Below are 18873 nucleotides of genomic sequence, written 5' to 3'. Positions count from 1 at the left end.
TCGGGCGCTGCTCTCGGGGCCTGTTTAATACTCCAGCCTCAGAGAATTCAAAAGAAAAGGGGTAGTAAATATATTTCTTCAGTATAAATTTGACTGTCTAGGAAAACTGCATTGCCATTGTGACCCAGCAGCTCCACGAGCTGCCCTCCCCCCCAACGAAGAGACTGCCAGAAACAGCTACACCTTTTTCCCAGGCAGGTGGGATTGCAGAAATGCAAATGGCATGATTAGTGCATTCCCAGATGCAGCTGTGCCTAGAGCTGAATTTGCCCACGTCTGAGAAGCCACCTGTCTGAGGTCTTTGCTCCAGATCCGTTTCTGAGGCACAATTTTCAGCAAGGAGCTGTTTTTGAGGCTACGTTTTTCCACCACTGTTGGATGAAGCTTATTTATGGCTTACCTAATATTGCTAGAAGTGAAATGGGGCTAAATCAGCAAATTTCTTGATGACAATCTGGGCTCAAAGAATCTGGCCTTGAGCTGTAAGTGGACTGTGATAATTTTCCATTATTAGATACACCTTATGGTGTATCTTAATGGTGCACCTGCCTGGACCATGTGGGGCTCGGCCTGGGATGCAAGAGTGCAGCTGGAGAAATCCTTAGTGTGACTTTATGATCCCCTCTTTCTCTGCTGAACAAAATGGGCCAATTCAAAGCACCTGCTCAGATTCGTAGTCACTTTCAGGGATTAATTTGCAATTCTGAGTTTGGCCAGACACTAATAAGTGTCAGTTTGCAGTCTCTGTACCAGCCAGTGCTGGTCCTTGGATGGAGACTGACTCTCCTTCCCTGTCCCCTGAGCACAACAAAGAGGCTTTGGCCGGGCTGAGAGCCTTCCCTGGCCTGTGATCACCAAGGACAGCATTGTGTTGGCCAGTGCCAAGTTTCAGGTGATTAGCCCAAGTGCTTTTGAGCTATTTCAGCTTTTCAAAAGTCCACCTTCGCTTAGCTTAGCTGGAAGCAGACTTGTTATGGCACAGTTAGAAAAATCAACTGGCAGAGACATTTAATATAGAAAACTAATATAGAAACTGTTACCTTTGAGGGGGGCTGGCTGGAGCAGAGCGTCTCAGTAAATTGGCTGAGCAGTTATTTTCTTTTCTATTGTCATGTACCACACAAAGGCAGGTATTCGCTTTCATTTCTGAGTATCATTATCTCCTGGTCTTTTTCCTTTTAAGTATCACAAGTATTTCAGTTATTTTCTTGTATTTACCTGCTTGTACCAGAAATGCTTTGAAGCACCTTTGGTAACTGAAAAGTTTCTGCAATTGGTTTAAATTAATCTGATAAGAAAAAGTATGATTAACTCGTTTAACCACATCTCCTTTTCAAAGGCTTCACAGCTGGAGTCTGTACTTACAAACATCCTCCAAGAGCATTCCGGAGCTGCAGGAGAAGTGTGAAACTTCATTTATTCCCTGTTACTTGAGCTTCACTTCAGGTATGAACACATCTGCGTGCTCCTGCGCTCCTGTTTACACCCTGCATTTTAACAGCCTTGTTTAATGTTTGAGCTGGGTGTTGGTTTGAATGTCCTACATACTTTCCATGGTCTGGGGCCTCTGCGCTGCAAAGGTTACCTCAGGAGTGAAGTATCTTGCCAGAAGTGAGTGTCACACCTTCTCACCTCCCTGCAGAAGCAGCTGGCGTGGCCTCTGCTACAAACAGGTTGCTGGAGTGCATGGCCCTGGGAGCAGAGCTTCTAATGGTTCCCGAGTGTCATTCTCACAACTAGCAATGAGACTGGGGACATAATAAAGACCCTGGAGAGGTGGAAGAAGGTAAACAATACTAATAAAACCATGCAATGTCTAATATAGCTATGTTCAGGCTCTGGTTCTAGGATCCTGAGGCTGAAATGCTCGACAAAAGGTAGTTATCAGTGGGTAAGTATCTGTTCCACCACTCACTTGGTAGAACTATGAGTTAGGGAAGCAGCACAAAGGGAAAACATCAGGGCTAAGCACAAGGATCACAAATGAGGACCTTGTGTCGGAAGAAAGGGTCTTGGGGTGGTATTTGATATTTAAAACTCCACCTGTGATGAGTACAGTGACGACTCCTAGGCTTTACAGTCTGTCTGGAGTCCCTGCTGAAGGCATTTGTGAAGCGGCGCCTTTGTCCTGTGAGTCGTTGCGCTGCTTGTGAGTCTCCCTGCTGCGGGACACCACGGGCTCTGACACCACCCTACGACAGCAAGGCACTGACAGCAACAGTGTTAGAAAGTTTGCATATAAGTTATTTACAGGAACTTAACTGATCCAAAATACAGGTAAAGAAACAGAACAAAACTCATTTGCTGGTTCAAGCAGAACCGAGTGTCATCTCTCCAGGGCTGTGCAGCTCACACCGGCACCGGCAGGTCAGTGACACCTTTGGGTGGTCTGGAGTTGGCATTTACTAAAGATCCTTAAGGATCTGGCTGAGAACTTGCTGAGTGATACATGATGGAAAACGTGGTTTTAGCATCACAAGGCGCCAGTAAAAAAAATCAGTTTAATTGTACATCTGCTCTAGTTGATGTAGTCTATTGTCGTGTAGAAATGGGCATTTCTAGCTGCTCAGCTGCTTACCATGGTCCTGTTTCAAACTCTAAGGTGGACTGTCTATTTCTCAATCCAGCTGTGATAAACAGAAGCAACAATACTGGTTCTGTGGTGTAAAAACCAACCTGGAACGTATAAAAATCAGGAGAAAATGGATATAGCCAGAGAATCCAGTTTAATAGGCTGCTATACAGGAAGACTTTGTTCTATGATACATTCTGGAAATAAGTTTTCAAATGTTACTTACAGATACTGTATAAAATAGATACCAGTTTTATTGATTATACATCCAGATTCTTTGATAATTTAACCTGCTATTAAGTACTATATAAGATGTGTGATGGAAGGTGAGCAACACTTTACGGGACAATCTAAATCTAATAAATAGATCTGTACCTCACCACCAGACTGAGCCACTGCTGTGCCATCGTCAGACTACAGAGCAACCACAGAGTCACACATGCTGGTACAGCTGTGGAAAATAGAAGAGAAGATGAAAATCCCATTCCTCAAGCAGCTCCTCTTCCTTGCACGACTTTGGTCTGTACAGTAATACTGTGTGTGCTTGTTTGGTCCATGCAAAGCTATGAACGGTGTCTCGTTAAGAAAAAATAGAATTTAAATTGAAGAGGTATAGTTTTGGTTAATTTAGGGTTAAAATGACGTATCTCTCTGAGCACAGAAAGGTTTGTACCTGCTCTTTCTGTGTGTCTGTTTGAATTGGGGGAGGGGGGGGGAAGGAAGCATCTATGTGTTTTAAGCAACACAGCTCTTGGTGTCCAGACTCTACGTAGGATACTCTGGTAGCCAAAGAGATGAGCAAGGATTGTGCTCCTGGTACAGCACGCGTTTGGGAAAACACAGGCCAAGGGGAGGGGGAAAAAAAACAAGATCTGAAACTGGCACTTCTTTACCCACAGGCTTATCACACCATTAAGAACACTTTCACTCTGGAATATACAACATGGCAGCTGGGTTAAAACTGCAAACTGCATGTTTTCTATTGTCACAGGAACCAATAGCGTACTTGAAAAAAAAGAAAACAAGGCTGCTGTTTGGCTGAATCGCAAGCAGTGTGCACACAGGCCAGTTCTACAGAGAGATTTCCCATTAAAACAAACCTCAACAAAAACAGACCACGGGAAACAAACTGCATATTTAGTAAAATACCATTGGCACCACTTGCCAAAAAATGTACGATGCTGTAATTTTACAGTCCTTACAGAGGAGAGGGGGTGATCTTCACTCAAACATCTCGTAGTGGCGCGTTTGCCTCACGCGGGGCACCATGTCGATAAGCAACCTGCAGAGGGAAGCACAGGAGTGGTCATACAGAGACACAAGAAAGCCCTAGAACTGAGGGTCTTCTCTTTACTTATAAATATTAATTTGTTTCATTAATTAAAAAGAACTCAGCTGTTCCAAAAACCTTGTCTTCCCTTCTCCCGATCAGAATTAATTCCTCCCCACAAGGAATTTGGCCCAAAAGGGGGTGTAAAATCAACTGTGTGGGGAGGGGCTCTGGTTTGGGAAGCCTGGATGCAGCTGAGGAATGGAAAAGAGGTCGCTTTTGGCTGGAGAAGCCATGGAGGGATTAGGAAAGGGAGTATAGTAGCACCCTGTTTCACACCACGCTGCTCTAGACTGGATCTAGCAGTAGAGAAGAACTGCAGTAAAAATGGGCAGTTGAAAAAACATAATTTAGTTTTATCCTCCGTGAGCCTTCACTGTGTCCTGGTGACACAAAGGCTGAAGGTGGTGTCGAGCAGACCCATGGCACGTATGTAGCGTGAGTACTGGTGGCTGTAAAAAATGCTTCTGATGCTCTTTAGTACATTTAAATAAATACTTTTGTATGGATTTGCCTTTACAGTTTTCCAGAACGGTTAGTTTTACAATGGAAATAGCGATTATAGTGATTTTTTTTTCCAAGAATGGTATTCTCCACTGAAATGTTAATTTAATTTTCCAGGTTTTAAAAAAAAGCCCACACAGCTTCCAGATGACAGCTCACTGCAGCCCGGCCAAAGTCTGCTTCTCAACAGGCACAATTCCAATTAACTAAGATGCTACCTCTCCCCCGTTCTCTTATGGCAGAAAGGGGGATAAAACACAAACCCCTTAGTTAAGATTCCACACAGCCAAGAGAAACCAGCAGCAATGAAGCACGTGGCAGAGCTTCACTTGATTTTATTCTACTTCTAGTGTTGTGAATCAAGAAAGCATCTTAAAATTCAACAGAAACAACACTTGAAACACAACTGGCTAACCTGCAGTTCAGAAGTTGTTACAGGGTGGGGCTGGGATGGAGATCACTAGCAAGATCATTCCTTAAACTCTGGCACCTTACCTTTAACCTAGCCTTTCTTTGGAAAGAAACAGTGCTTAGAAATGTGCTGCAAAAGCAACAGGAACTGATTTTATCCAAGATTTGGTTAGTTTTTGGGTTTTTTTCGAATATTTCAAACCTTGTATTTCCAAATTCAGGTATACAAAAGTCTTCTAAAATTATTCCAATTTCTTTTTAAGTCCTGGTTTCTTTCCAACTGATGTGAGACACACCATCTTTTATCCCTTTCAACACATTCTGCTCGGGTATTGGCAGCTGGTCTGCTAAATTCCAGTGACTGATTTTACTGGAGTTATATCTAAGCCTTGGAGAGCAATGGCTTATTACGTTAACCAGCCAGCCCATCTGCTGTGCATGCTGAAATACCTGCTAGAGGGAGATGATACTCACTTGATTCCATAGGCAAATATTGTAAGTCCAATTAAAACTCCTATACTGCCATCCAGGTACCAGACAGAAGAATTGTGTTTAAAAACTTCTGCACTAAGAAGGATGGAAAATCCCATTATTCCACCTACAAGAGAGTTGAAACCTAGGAGGGGAAAAAAAAAAAAAAAATTAGAGGAAGAACCAAATCTCTGGGAATTTGCTTTAACCATCTCACCTAGGAAATCTGCAGGGAGAGAAGGTTTTATTACACCAGTGCCACCAGCGAGGAGCACAGAGCCTTGGGAGAGGTTACACAGTGGCACCTCTGCAGGCTTGCACTGTGGTTAGCCACAGGTCTTTGCCACCCTTCATCTCAACTGAGCAAACACGGAATAACTGGTGTGTGACCAGCACTGAACAACTCTATCCCCTGTCCTGGCTGATATGAACAACTTTACATTAATTTCCCTGTACTGTGTGTCTTGATTTGGTCAGTGCCAATTTTTTCACTATCTATTTAGCTCCAAATCCCAATTCCAGCTGCTCTTTACTTCACAGGGCTTTCAACCCTCGATGCTAATTTTCCAAACAGCAATATTCCTTCAAAATATTGCACCTGTAGCCCAGTTATCTTCCAAAGAACCTCTTCATAAAATATGTACTGTTGCTGCACATGCAAATATCTCCAGTTAGAACATCAGAGGCCACACTGTAAGGTACCCAAAGGCTCCCACTTTCTCTGAAAAGGAGGACACTGGAGTCCAGTGTACTCAAGGAGCTCATGAAAAGGAAAATGGTTTTTGCACAGTAACATTTCAAAGACATCCTCCTGAAGCTTTTTACCCCATTCCATAGATTTACTTACATGTATTTGGCACTGCAGCTCAGAGCCACATATGCCGCTGAATGCACTAGGGAAGACACACAGGATAATCCTACAAATATTTTCTATTTATACCCTAGATATATCACAGGGGCTCCATATCAGTCAATCACAATTTTTATGAACATCCTTTTAGATTCCTCTTTCTTTTTTAAACCCTTTCTCTTTGTTGCCAAGATTGTTCCTTCAAAATTCTCCCAGAGCTTTTGGAATAATTAATGCCACTTTTCCTTCAACTCCTGTTTGACTGGTTATTGTTTTAGGGTTTGGGATTTTTTTCAGTCATTCCCTGTGTTCAGTTTTCCCCCCCAAATTTCCTTTTCCTATTTTTTTTTCCCTTTAATAACCAAAAAAACACCACTGGTTTTCTGCAAATAAAAAAAGTCACTGATAATGCATTATTTGGTGCATATATATATATACTATTTAATCTCATTAACAAATGAAAAATTGAGTTTGAAATATTCTATATTGCTTGGTGAGTCAACTCTAACCAGCTGCTGCATAGAGCACTTAGCTAGTTTTTCTCCAGTTCCCCATGACTGCCAACAACCACAAACATGAACACTTATTCCTGAATGTCTCCTTTGATCCAGCCCTTGTCACACCCAGTCCTTACCTAAATCACATTAAGTCTTTCTGAAAGACGTAGCTAAAAATTGACCTTTCCTAAGTATCCCCACAGCTGAAATACTTATATTAACCATCAATGTAGTGATTAAGATGCATCAGCTCCCTGTCAGAAGGTCCTTCAGTGCAGAGGGAATCCTGGCAGGGAAAAGCACGTGTTATTTCTCAAATCTGTGGCAGAACAGGGCGTACAAAGGTTTCAGGCTTCCAGCCCCACAAAGAAAAGGTGGGTCAGGGTTCTTTCGGATTGTGGCAATGTATGCGACCATTGGTACTGCAGGTGTTGCATGTAAACACCTGATTATTGGATTAATTATACCAGTACAGTTAAACCAATATAGACATCATTACTCTGTCAACACTCTAGTCTAGAAGAATCCTGATCCTTTTTTATTCCCAGGCAATATAACTTCTAGTGCTACTACATGTCAATGAAATATAGTGGGCGTGTGTGTATAAATAATATCAAGTATAAATTAATTAACTATAAATTTAAACCAGTGTTACTTCCCCTGCTCCATCCTAAGTCAGAATCCATCACCAAGATACGCCAATGGCAGTAATAACACATTTTCTTGCCATCCTTGGCTGATGTTTCCAAATGACCTAAAAGCTATTCCAAAGGAAACTGTTTTCTCTTCCTGACTGTGCTTCCATCAGCCCCTTCTGTGCTGGTGCAGCAGGAAACGATGTCACAGCAGCAGGTTCTAACCCAGGCACCACGTCCTGCACGTTAAGGCCAGCACAGGAAAATGCAGGAGGCTAAATCCGGGAAGGAAACAGGTATCTAAAACCTACAGGAAAGTTGGCTGCCATCACCCAACTGCCACATCTCCATTTGTCCTCCGAGAGGTTACCAAATTCAAGATAGGAAATGGCTGGCTTCATTATCCAAAAGGTCATGAGCTTTTGCTATAAATAAATTGTACAAATAACATTTTGACTTATTAGGATTCATACACTTAGGCTTTAAAATGAGATATTGTTATCAAGCCCTACTCTAAAACAAAATTATTCTTTTAAAAAATCGATAGTAGACTTTGACATGTATGAGAGAGAATTTGCTGTTTTTAAAATAAACCTATTTTTCAGGAAGAAAAATGTATGCTCTTGTTACTCAAAACAGTTTGTTGGTCTACAGCCAGTGATCGCAGGAGGTAAATTAGCAGGAAACAGAAAACACTAAAAAAAGATATGCAAGGGAGTGCTAAATCTGTCTCAGCTGCTGAATCGCATTGTCTCCTCCTGATTGTTAATAAATCAAGTATATATGTAAATACGTCTTGTGAAAGAAGATATTTAACCACACATGGTAAGGTCGGCCTCCTACATTTTCTAAAGTAGTTCTGAAGGACAGAAAAGAGATAAAACCAGACCGAGGTAATTGTATACTTCATTCCCTAATTTTTTAATCAAAGAATGAGCAATCTCCAGCTCAGAAACAATATCATTAGCACAAGGATGTAATTAAGGGGGAAGAGACTCCTGTGCCATACAGGAGAGACCAATTCAGAGCGAGTGTTGTTCAGGAATTTTTCAGCTAATATTTTGTCTGAAAAAAACCTGCCCTGTTTCAAAAACCTGCCCATTTTTTGCAAGGGAGGGTTAATCACTTGCCTGCCTGGACGTGTGGCCACATCCCACGGGTGCTCTGACAGCGAAGGCACAGACCCACTGCTCTGTGCTTCCCAGGAGCCTTTTTTTGCAGCTTGGAGATCTTTTTGTTTCAAAAAAGTCCAGAGCAAAGAACAAGATCAGCAAACAGCGTGGTCAGTCCCAATTGCAGGGAGGTAGTAGCTTCATCTTAACCTCCGTGCTGCTTTTTTGATTCCTTTTTAGCTTATTTTGTATTTAAAATGCAACTACCCATGAAGTATTTATGTAAGTGGGATGATATAAAATATAAATACTCATAATATGTGTTATCACCAAAAAAATTTTTGAGTACGTTTAAATTACTTAAAATAAAGCATTTGTATGTATCCCTAGAGTAAGCTGAAAATTGAATTTCCTTAAAGTGAAATCTTTAGCGGAGTAAAATAATTCATGTACCACAACCCATGACTCATTAACACCCCACTGTGTATGTTTACAGAGCCTTTCCAACCGTCCTGTGACTGAAGATAAAAACTGGTAGAGATTTGTAGGGCGCTGTGAAATCTCTGCCATCAGTGGCCTCACTTGTTTGCACAGGAGATGCCTGTGGCTTTCTGAAGGCTCACAAGCTTGAGGCTCGGCCGTAAGAGGTGTATCTGGACCTACTTTTAAAACACACCTTTAAAACCAGCAAGAGTCAGGTGCTACACACCTGAGCCAACAGAGGAGTGGCAGTGAGGTCTTCTAAGGATAGAGTGGATGAGATTCACCCTGTGCCAAACTGGGGCAGGCAAAGGCTTGGTTTCACAGAGGTTCTCCACCAGCTGTACCGAGTGGCAGGAAAAGCGCTACGGTGGCAAGTTAAGGCTACAGGGGGTATGCAGGAACCATGGTTGCCATTCCTGCTCAAGGCAAGGAGACATTTTAAGGCATTTTCTGCAACAGACTTATTTGTTGTAACTGTAGGGATGAAACTGTCCACCAGGCATAGGGGACAGATGTGGCAGCCAAAGCTATATAAATTAGCATCATGTGCCCCCTCTGGAGTCTAACCTCTGACCAATACACACCTAATTCATTACCTGCTCTACCTCCAACTCTCTGTCATTGCTTACTATCCATGTAGGGGTCACTCCTATCCTCTCTGTCTACAGCATTCCCCAGAAGAGTCTATAAATACAGCAGGATCAGCTTCACACTCACCATCAGTTATCAGCGCTCTGCTCGTAAGGACCTTTCCCAGCATAAATTTGATTACTGCCAAGACAGTGCAAAGGATTCCACTTAAAACGGAGACACTATACAGAAAATCATCCTGAAAGAAAAGAAGTCAGACATTAGTATATCCTCTGGTCGTGCCTCATATATTAAATGATAAATAGTACTAGTTATTGTGCAATTATTTGTGCCACTGAAGCATATAACCTGAGAAAAAGATTTCCTGAGTTAGGACTTTCACAAGAGCTGGTGTTTCTTTTGCTTATACAAAGCAGTCTGTAACTGCTTTTGCCAATGTAATTAATGATGGTTCCAAGCAACAAATTTTGAATTGACCCAAACTCCTGCAGACAGCCTAGCAATCCAGTTCTAACACAATCAGTAACAAAGTTCCCACACGCAGGGTAAAGGCTGGAGAGTAGAATCCCACTCACCAGACTTTTGTTGACTTTTGGTGTGAGAAATAACCGTTTAATATTGTTTCTGATTCTGCACTTTTGGTTTTGTTTGGTTTCCTTCTTCTAAGGAAAAGTCTGGTCCAAACTACATCCGTAAGAGTTTTGATATTGATGTGCAAAGTCAGATTTGGCTCTTTCTTAGAAAACAAATTTTCCACAGACTTTAATTTCACCGTGACATAAATACCCATATTGCTTAATCCAAATGTATAACACACGCTCCCTAGGCTCCTTCGACAGAGCGCTGCTTGTCTATGGAGTGCAGGGAAGAATAAAAAAGATCATCTGGAGGCACCTACCTCATTCTGCTGACTATTTTGTGTCTGGGTGGGGTGGGGGGAAACCCTCCTGGGCACTGAAACACCAGCATTGCAATAAGGTGCCTAAAGGAGCCCCCGAGGCTTCTCCCCCCAGAGGTACAGCAGCCCATGGGCCATGCAGAAAAACCCAAGCGAGCTCTTAGCACGCTTGCCTGCCATCTCACCACACAGCTTTGATACAGATTAATTTATTACCCTTAATAGAAGCTTTATTTTAAGCTGTTGCAACGTCAGTACCAAACAGAGGAAAAAGGAAGAGTTATTTATTTATTTTATCTGCAGGTCTAAGTGGGCCAGTGCCACTGGGACCCCGTTACTGATTAAAACACTCTGGCAAAAATCCCCGCTGATAGTAAACATTGTCATGATGATTCATCATCAGCTCCCTCCATTTTCATTATTTTAGCAGCAAGTCAACACCCCAAAGAAATCAAAAAATGGTTTTGAAAGCTGCTTAGGAAGATACTGGGAATTAGATTACTGGTATAATGTACTCGCATCCCTAAGTAAATCATTCAATATATTTTTATACAATTTTTTATGTCATATAATTTTCAAAGTCTACTTTACTCAACTCCCAGTCATGAGCTCATCCTCTCTGGCCCTGGTACAATATTGAATATTAAGACAAAACACACCGAGGGAAAGAGAGTAAAATAGAAGCAGTGAGAACCCAGAACTCAAGGACTGGGTAAAGCAGGATAAAAAGGATTTGTAGAATTATTCTAACAAAACAATCGGAAAATACCCAAGCAATTTTGGAGTGCTAGGGAAGGACTAAGGAAGACTGGGAATATTTGCTTGCCATCAGCCTACCAAGGAAAGCTGGGAGCTTTCTGAAGATCTGAGATGACAACAAGGCTCCAGAAGTCTGGATAAGCTTTGCAAAAAGCACTTGAAATTTGAGATCCTTGTCAGTTTGGTTTTTCCTTGTCATGGCATGTACCATAGTTTTTTGGGGTGAATTCAGGATTTTTTCATTTAACTCACAGTATGTGGGAATATATCTTGCTGTTTGTTCCAGCTATACAGTTGTGATCAAAATTAGTCCAGCCACTTGACTGGAATTCAAGAATGACTTAAATGTAATACAGATTTCTGAATCAACTCATAAAGTGAATGAATGAACAGGCTTTTTATAGAGGATTCAGGAACTAGAAATTCTTCATGCATTTGATGTTTTTTTCATTGAATCACATAAGACAAGCCCATTTTGTTGCTCATACTAATCCAATAACCACTGCTGCTGCAGAAGACCTGACAAATGGAAGCTCCTTTGTCATCACAGTGGGCACAGAAAGGGAAAAAATTAAAACCACTTATTTTAATGCAAACATCTCAGCAGTTTCTTCCTTTGGACTATTCCAAACAGGTTTTCAGAAGACGATAATTCCTCTTTTTTTCCTCTAAACCCCTAAATCTAAGCAATATCTAACATCAGCCTCCAGCTGTGTGCAGCTTTCCGCAGGAGCCACGGGGAGGCGCAGACACCTCAGTAACAGAGCACACCAGGCACGAAGACAGAAAACGAAGAGGAAAAAAAGAATCTTTTAAATTCACTTTCCTCGGTACTTTGCTGTGCTTTCTGGGCGTCCAGGCACCCAAGAGCTGGAAGAAAGCTGGAAGAAGAAGAGTGAGGCTACTTGCTAGTAACAAGAAGGTTTTGCAGATGTCAGATATCAGCTCAAAATACGTGTCCAGCAGCATGGACAACCCCTGCGGCAGGTTGTCGGAAGCTGGGACTGGTTTGGGAATGTAGCTGGTTGCACTGGTATGTCATGGTTAGAAGCTCCTTTTAAGATGGGCAGAGGGAGGGTGGGCTCCTGTGGGCTCAGCTGGAGCCTCACCAAGATGACCAGCCAGTGGGACACACGCCGATGGCACACACCACTGACACACACGCTTCGCTGCAGTGCTACAGCCTCCCAAGGGTTAAACACGTCCTACTGTGGCTGTGAAATGATTCCCATCAAACCAAGTCACCCTTTGGAGAAACGAAGAAAAGCGAAGCCTTAATGGAGATCTAAATTAATAAAATAAGCCTGGCCATCTGGCACCATCTCCCTCCGGATCTTCCTGCAGCCCTGCCTTCTCCGTACCCCTTGCCTTCCCATCTGACAGTCATTAAGAGCACGGAGCACATCTAGCCAGCTCACTGTACACAGCCTCGGTGTTACTTTAATTAAAGCAGCAGCAAATTGCGACAGATGATAAAAATTTAAATTCTGATCATTTCCATATGATAAAGGCTTCCCAGCGCGGTAAATAAAGCTCTTTCCCTTTCCATTTCTTTTCATCATATTCCCTCATTACTACTACACTGTACATGAGACCTTAATTAAAGGACACATATATCTTATTAGATGGCTTCATGTAAAAAACAGCACTGTACATAAAGCCAGGCGCCCATCCTGGTCTGCCATCTCGTTACACGGCACTCTAATAGCTGCCACGTCCCTATTTAAGATTCATTTTATGCAAGATTTTATGCTGTGACAGCTTCCCAAAAGAAAGCTTTCCTGGGATGCTCTTTTTTCAGTCCTAGGAAAGGAATAATGGAAGGCAGCAGGCAGCTCTCCTCCACTCTATCCACACGCATTGTCCCCACCAGAGCAGCTGAGAAGACGGGGTCTTCAGAAACACAACAACGGTTCTGTCCCTGCTTTCAAGGAAAGCAAAAGCACCTTATGGCTTAAGGAAAATTTGTTGATGATGATGTTGTGACTTTGATGTCTTTCTGAATCTATTGTAAAAAAATTTTAAAAGCCACAGGGGATACTTCAGTGCTGGGCTTATTAGGTGGCAATATTTTAACTCAATTCCCAGCCTAGTAACTAAATTTCAGCTGATTTGTGCTCCTAATCTTTTCTTAGAATGCATCTTGCTAATTCTGGCCCTAAAACTTTGCCCTGATTTCACGTATTATTTCTACCAGCTCCCCTCCTCCCCCTCTCCTTTAATTACAGCCCTTTCACTTCCACTCCTGGGATGTAAAATGTTCCCCTTTCACCTGAGCGTGCGCTGCTGAGTAAGAAGACGTTCATCAGCATAGGAGGAAGCTGGCATGTTCACTGGTCACAACACACAAAAAAAATTTTTGAGTACGTTTAAATTACTTAAAATAAAGCATTTGTATGTATCCCTAGAGTAAGCTGAAAATTGAATTTCCTTAAAGAGAAATCTTTAGCGGAGTAAAATAATTCATGTACCACAACCCATGACTCATTAACACCCCACTGTGTATGTTTACAGAGCCTTTCCAACCGTCCTGTGACTGAAGATAAAAACTGGTAGAGATTTGTAGGGCGCTGTGAAATCTCTGCCATCAGTGGCCTCACTTGTTTGCACAGGAGATGCCTGTGGCTTTCTGAAGGCTCACAAGCTCGAGGCTCGGCCGTAAGAGGCGTATCTGGACCTACTTTTAAAACACACCTTTAAAACCAGCAAGAGTCAGGTGCTACACACCTGAGCCAACAGAGGAGTGGCAGTGAGGTCTTCTAAGGATAGAGTGGATGAGATTCACCCTGTGCCAAACTGGGGCAGGCAAAGGCTTGGTTTCACAGAGGTTCTCCACCAGCTGTACCGAGTGGCAGGAAAAGCGCTACGGTGGCAAGTTAAGGCTACAGGGGGTATGCAGGAACCATGGTTGCCATTCCTGCTCAAGGCAGGGAGGCATTTTCTGCAACAGACTTACTTTGTTGTAACTGTAGGGATGACACTGTCCACCAGGCATAGGGGACAGATGTGGCAGCCAAAGCTATATAAATTAGCATCATGTGCATTTTCTGCAACAGACTTACTTTGTTGTAACTGTAGGGATGACACTGTCCACCAGGCATAGGGGACAGATGTGACAGCCAAAGCTATATAAATTAGCGTCCTGTGCGGAACCATGGTTGCCATTCCTGCTCAAGGCAGGGAGGCATTTTCTGCAACAGACTTACTTTGTTGTAACTGTAGGGATGACACTGTCCACCAGGCATAGGGGACAGATGTGACAGCCAAAGCTATATAAATTAGCGTCCTGTGCCCCCCTCTGGAGTCTAACCTCTGACCAATACACACCTAATTCATTACCTGCTCTACCTCCAACTCTCTGTCATTGCTTACTATCCATGTAGGGGTCACTCCTATCCTCTCTGTCTACAGCATTCCCCAGAAGAGTCTATAAATACAGCAGGATCAGCTTCACACTCACCATCAGTTATCAGCGCTCTGCTCGTAAGGACCTTTCCCAGCATAAATTTGATTACTGCCAAGACAGTGCAAAGGATTCCACTTAAAACGGAGACACTATACAGAAAATCATCCTGAAAGAAAAGAAGTCAGACATTAGTATATCCTCTGGTCGTGCCTCATATATTAAATGATAAATAGTACTAGTTATTGTGCAATTATTTGTGCCACTGAAGCATATAACCTGAGAAAAAGATTTCCTGAGTTAGGACTTTCACAAGAGCTGGTGTTTCTTTTGCTTATACAAAGCAGTCTGTAACTGCTTTTGCCAATGTAATTAATGATGGTTCCAAGCAACAAATTTTGAACTGACCCAAACTCCTGCAGACAGCCTAGCAATCCAGTTCTAACACAATCAGTAACAAAGTTCCCACACGCAGGGTAAAGGCTGGAGAGTAGAATCCCACTCACCAGACTTTTGTTGACTTTTGGTGTGAGAAATAACCATTTAATATTGTTTCTGATTCTGCACTTTTGGTTTTGTTTGGTTTCCTTCTTCTAAGGAAAAGTCTGGTCCAAACTACATCCGTAAGAGTTTTGATATTGATGTGCAAAGTCAGATTTGGCTCTTTCTTAGAAAACAAATTTTCCACAGACTTTAATTTCACCGTGACATAAATACCCATATTGCTTAATCCAAATGTATAACACACGCTCCCTAGGCTCCTTCGACAGAGCGCTGCTTGTCTATGGAGTGCAGGGAAGAATAAAAAAGATCATCTGGAGGCACCTACCTCATTCTGCTGACTATTTTGTGTCTGGGTGGGGTGGGGGGAAACCCTCCTGGGCACTGAAACACCAGCATTGCAATAAGGTGCCTAAAGGAGCCCCCGAGGCTTCTCCCCCCAGAGGTACAGCAGCCCATGGGCCATGCAGAAAAACCCAAGCGAGCTCTTAGCACGCTTGCCTGCCATCTCACCACACAGCTTTGATACAGATTAATTTATTACCCTTAATAGAAGCTTTATTTTAAGCTGTTGCAACGTCAGTACCAAACAGAGGAAAAAGGAAGAGTTATTTATTTATTTTATCTGCAGGTCTAAGTGGGCCAGTGCCACTGGGACCCCGTTACTGATTAAAACACTCTGGCAAAAATCCCCGCTGATAGTAAACATTGTCATGATGATTCATCATCAGCTCCCTCCATTTTCATTATTTTAGCAGCAAGTCAACACCCCAAAGAAATCAAAAAATGGTTTTGAAAGCTGCTTAGGAAGATACTGGGAATTAGATTACTGGTATAATGTACTCGCATCCCTAAGTAAATCATTCAATATATTTTTATACAATTTTTTATGTCATATAATTTTCAAAGTCTACTTTACTCAACTCCCAGTCATGAGCTCATCCTCTCTGGCCCTGGTACAATATTGAATATTAAGACAAAACACACCGAGGGAAAGAGAGTAAAATAGAAGCAGTGAGAACCCAGAACTCAAGGACTGGGTAAAGCAGGATAAAAAGGATTTGTAGAATTATTCTAACAAAACAATCGGAAAATACCCAAGCAATTTTGGAGTGCTAGGGAAGGACTAAGGAAGACTGGGAATATTTGCTTGCCATCAGCCTACCAAGGAAAGCTGGGAGCTTTCTGAAGATCTGAGATGACAACAAGGCTCCAGAAGTCTGGATAAGCTTTGCAAAAAGCACTTGAAATTTGAGATCCTTGTCAGTTTGGTTTTTCCTTGTCATGGCATGTACCATAGTTTTTTGGGGTGAATTCAGGATTTTTTCATTTAACTCACAGTATGTGGGAATATATCTTGCTGTTTGTTCCAGCTATACAGTTGTGATCAAAATTAGTCCAGCCACTTGACTGGAATTCAAGAATGACTTAAATGTAATACAGATTTCTGAATCAACTCATAAAGTGAATGAATGAACAGGCTTTTTATAGAGGATTCAGGAACTAGAAATTCTTCATGCATTTGATGTTTTTTTCATTGAATCACATAAGACAAGCCCATTTTGTTGCTCATACTAATCCAATAACCACTGCTGCTGCAGAAGACCTGACAAATGGAAGCTCCTTTGTCATCACAGTGGGCACAGAAAGGGAAAAAATTAAAACCACTTATTTTAATGCAAACATCTCAGCAGTTTCTTCCTTTGGACTATTCCAAACAGGTTTTCAGAAGACGATAATTCCTCTTTTTTTCCTCTAAACCCCTAAATCTAAGCAATATCTAACATCAGCCTCCAGCTGTGTGCAGCTTTCCGCAGGAGCCACGGGGAGGCGCAGACACCTCAGTAACAGAGCACACCAGGCACGAAGACAGAAAACGAAGAGGAAAAAAAGAATCTTTTAAATTCACTTTCCTCGGTACTTTGCTGTGCTTTCTGGGCGTCCAGGCACCCAAGAGCTGGAAGAAAGCTGGAAGAAGAAGAGTGAGGCTACTTGCTAGTAACAAGAAGGTTTTGCAGATGTCAGATATCAGCTCAAAATACGTGTCCAGCAGCATGGACAACCCCTGCGGCAGGTTGTCGGAAGCTGGGACTGGTTTGGGAATGTAGCTGGTTGCACTGGTATGTCATGGTTAGAAGCTCCTTTTAAGATGGGCAGAGGGAGGGTGGGCTCCTGTGGGCTCAGCTGGAGCCTCACCAAGATGACCAGCCAGTGGGACACACGCCGATGGCACACACCACTGACACACACGCTTCGCTGCAGTGCTACAGCCTCCCAAGGGTTAAACACGTCCTACTGTGGCTGTGAAATGATTCCCATCAAACCAAGTCACCCTTTGGAGAAACGAAGAAAAGCGAAGCCTTAATGGAGATCTAAATTAATAAAATAAGCCTGGCCATCTGGCACCATCTCCCTCCGGATCTTCCTGCAGCCCTGCCTTCTCCGTACCCCTTGCCTTCCCATCTGACAGTCATTAAGAGCACGGAGCACATCTAGCCAGCTCACTGTACACAGCCTCGGTGTTACTTTAATTAAAGCAGCAGCAAATTGCGACAGATGATAAAAATTTAAATTCTGATCATTTCCATATGATAAAGGCTTCCCAGCGCGGTAAATAAAGCTCTTTCCCTTTCCATTTCTTTTCATCATATTCCCTCATTACTACTACACTGTACATGAGACCTTAATTAAAGGACACATATATCTTATTAGATGGCTTCATGTAAAAAACAGCACTGTACATAAAGCCAGGCGCCCATCCTGGTCTGCCATCTCGTTACACGGCACTCTAATAGCTGCCACGTCCCTATTTAAGATTCATTTTATGCAAGATTTTATGCTGTGACAGCTTCCCAAAAGAAAGCTTTCCTGGGATGCTCTTTTTTCAGTCCTAGGAAAGGAATAATGGAAGGCAGCAGGCAGCTCTCCTCCACTCTATCCACACGCATTGTCCCCACCAGAGCAGCTGAGAAGACGGGGTCTTCAGAAACACAACAACGGTTCTGTCCCTGCTTTCAAGGAAAGCAAAAGCACCTTATGGCTTAAGGAAAATTTGTTGATGATGATGTTGTGACTTTGATGTCTTTCTGAATCTATTGTAAAAAAATTTTAAAAGCCACAGGGGATACTTCAGTGCTGGGCTTATTAGGTGGCAATATTTTAACTCAATTCCCAGCCTAGTAACTAAATTTCAGCTGATTTGTGCTCCTAATCTTTTCTTAGAATGCATCTTGCTAATTCTGGCCCTAAAACTTTGCCCTGATTTCACGTATTATTTCTACCAGCTCCCCTCCTCCCCCTCTCCTTTAATTACAGCCCTTTCACTTCCACTCCTGGGATGTAAAATGTTCCCCTTTCACCTGAGCGTGCGCTGCTGAGTAAGAAGACGTTCATCAGCATAGGAGGAAGCTGGCATGTTCACTGGTCACAACACACACAATATTATGATTAAAATCTAGGTGTGATCCTCCTCTGTGGCCCTCTTTGGTAGCTCATTCTCACACCAACCCAAAACAAGCTGGTTCTCCCACCCCGCAACAGCTGGAGGTTTCTTACCACTCTTCTGTCCCCTCCTTAGCTTCTTCTGTGAACCTGCCGGGGCTGAACCACCTCCCCACTCCCACAGGAGCTGGGAATTACTGGTAACTCCTTCCTCGTGGCACTTTTCCCCTTCCTGGAGAAGCCAGTGTCTCATGGTGTTGAACCTCTCCTCTGCTGAGTCTTGCTCATCTTGGCTGAGGAGGTAGGGATGCGTTTCTGGAACGCTACAGATGCTGTTGGCAGGAGCAATGTCAGGGCTAGCCCAAAATGAGATGAGTTTATGTTGTTAAATATTAATTTTGCCCATCTCTGCAAC

General features: G+C 42.7%; 1 protein-coding gene across 1 annotated transcript in view; it reads right to left on the bottom strand.

Moving 5' to 3' along the window:
• Positions 1–2707: 2707 nt before the first annotated feature.
• TMEM163 (transmembrane protein 163) overlaps positions 2708–18873 on the bottom strand; it is a 103581-nt gene continuing 87415 nt past the window's right edge. The window contains exons 6-8 of the mRNA XM_014941197.1: positions 14568–14685; positions 5292–5433; positions 2708–3854 (exon numbers count right to left, since the gene is read on the bottom strand). Of these exons, the coding sequence (XP_014796683.1) occupies positions 3794–3854; positions 5292–5433; positions 14568–14685 (321 nt within the window). The 3' untranslated portion in view covers positions 2708–3793. The remainder of the gene's footprint in view (positions 3855–5291; positions 5434–14567; positions 14686–18873) is intronic.

Source organism: Calidris pugnax, unplaced genomic scaffold (assembly GCF_001431845.1).
Source record: "Calidris pugnax isolate Ruff unplaced genomic scaffold, ASM143184v1 scaffold60, whole genome shotgun sequence".
NCBI lineage: Eukaryota > Metazoa > Chordata > Aves > Charadriiformes > Scolopacidae > Calidris > Calidris pugnax.
The sequence above is the reverse complement of the archived record's forward strand: the minus strand, read 5'-3'. Positions and strand labels throughout refer to the sequence as shown.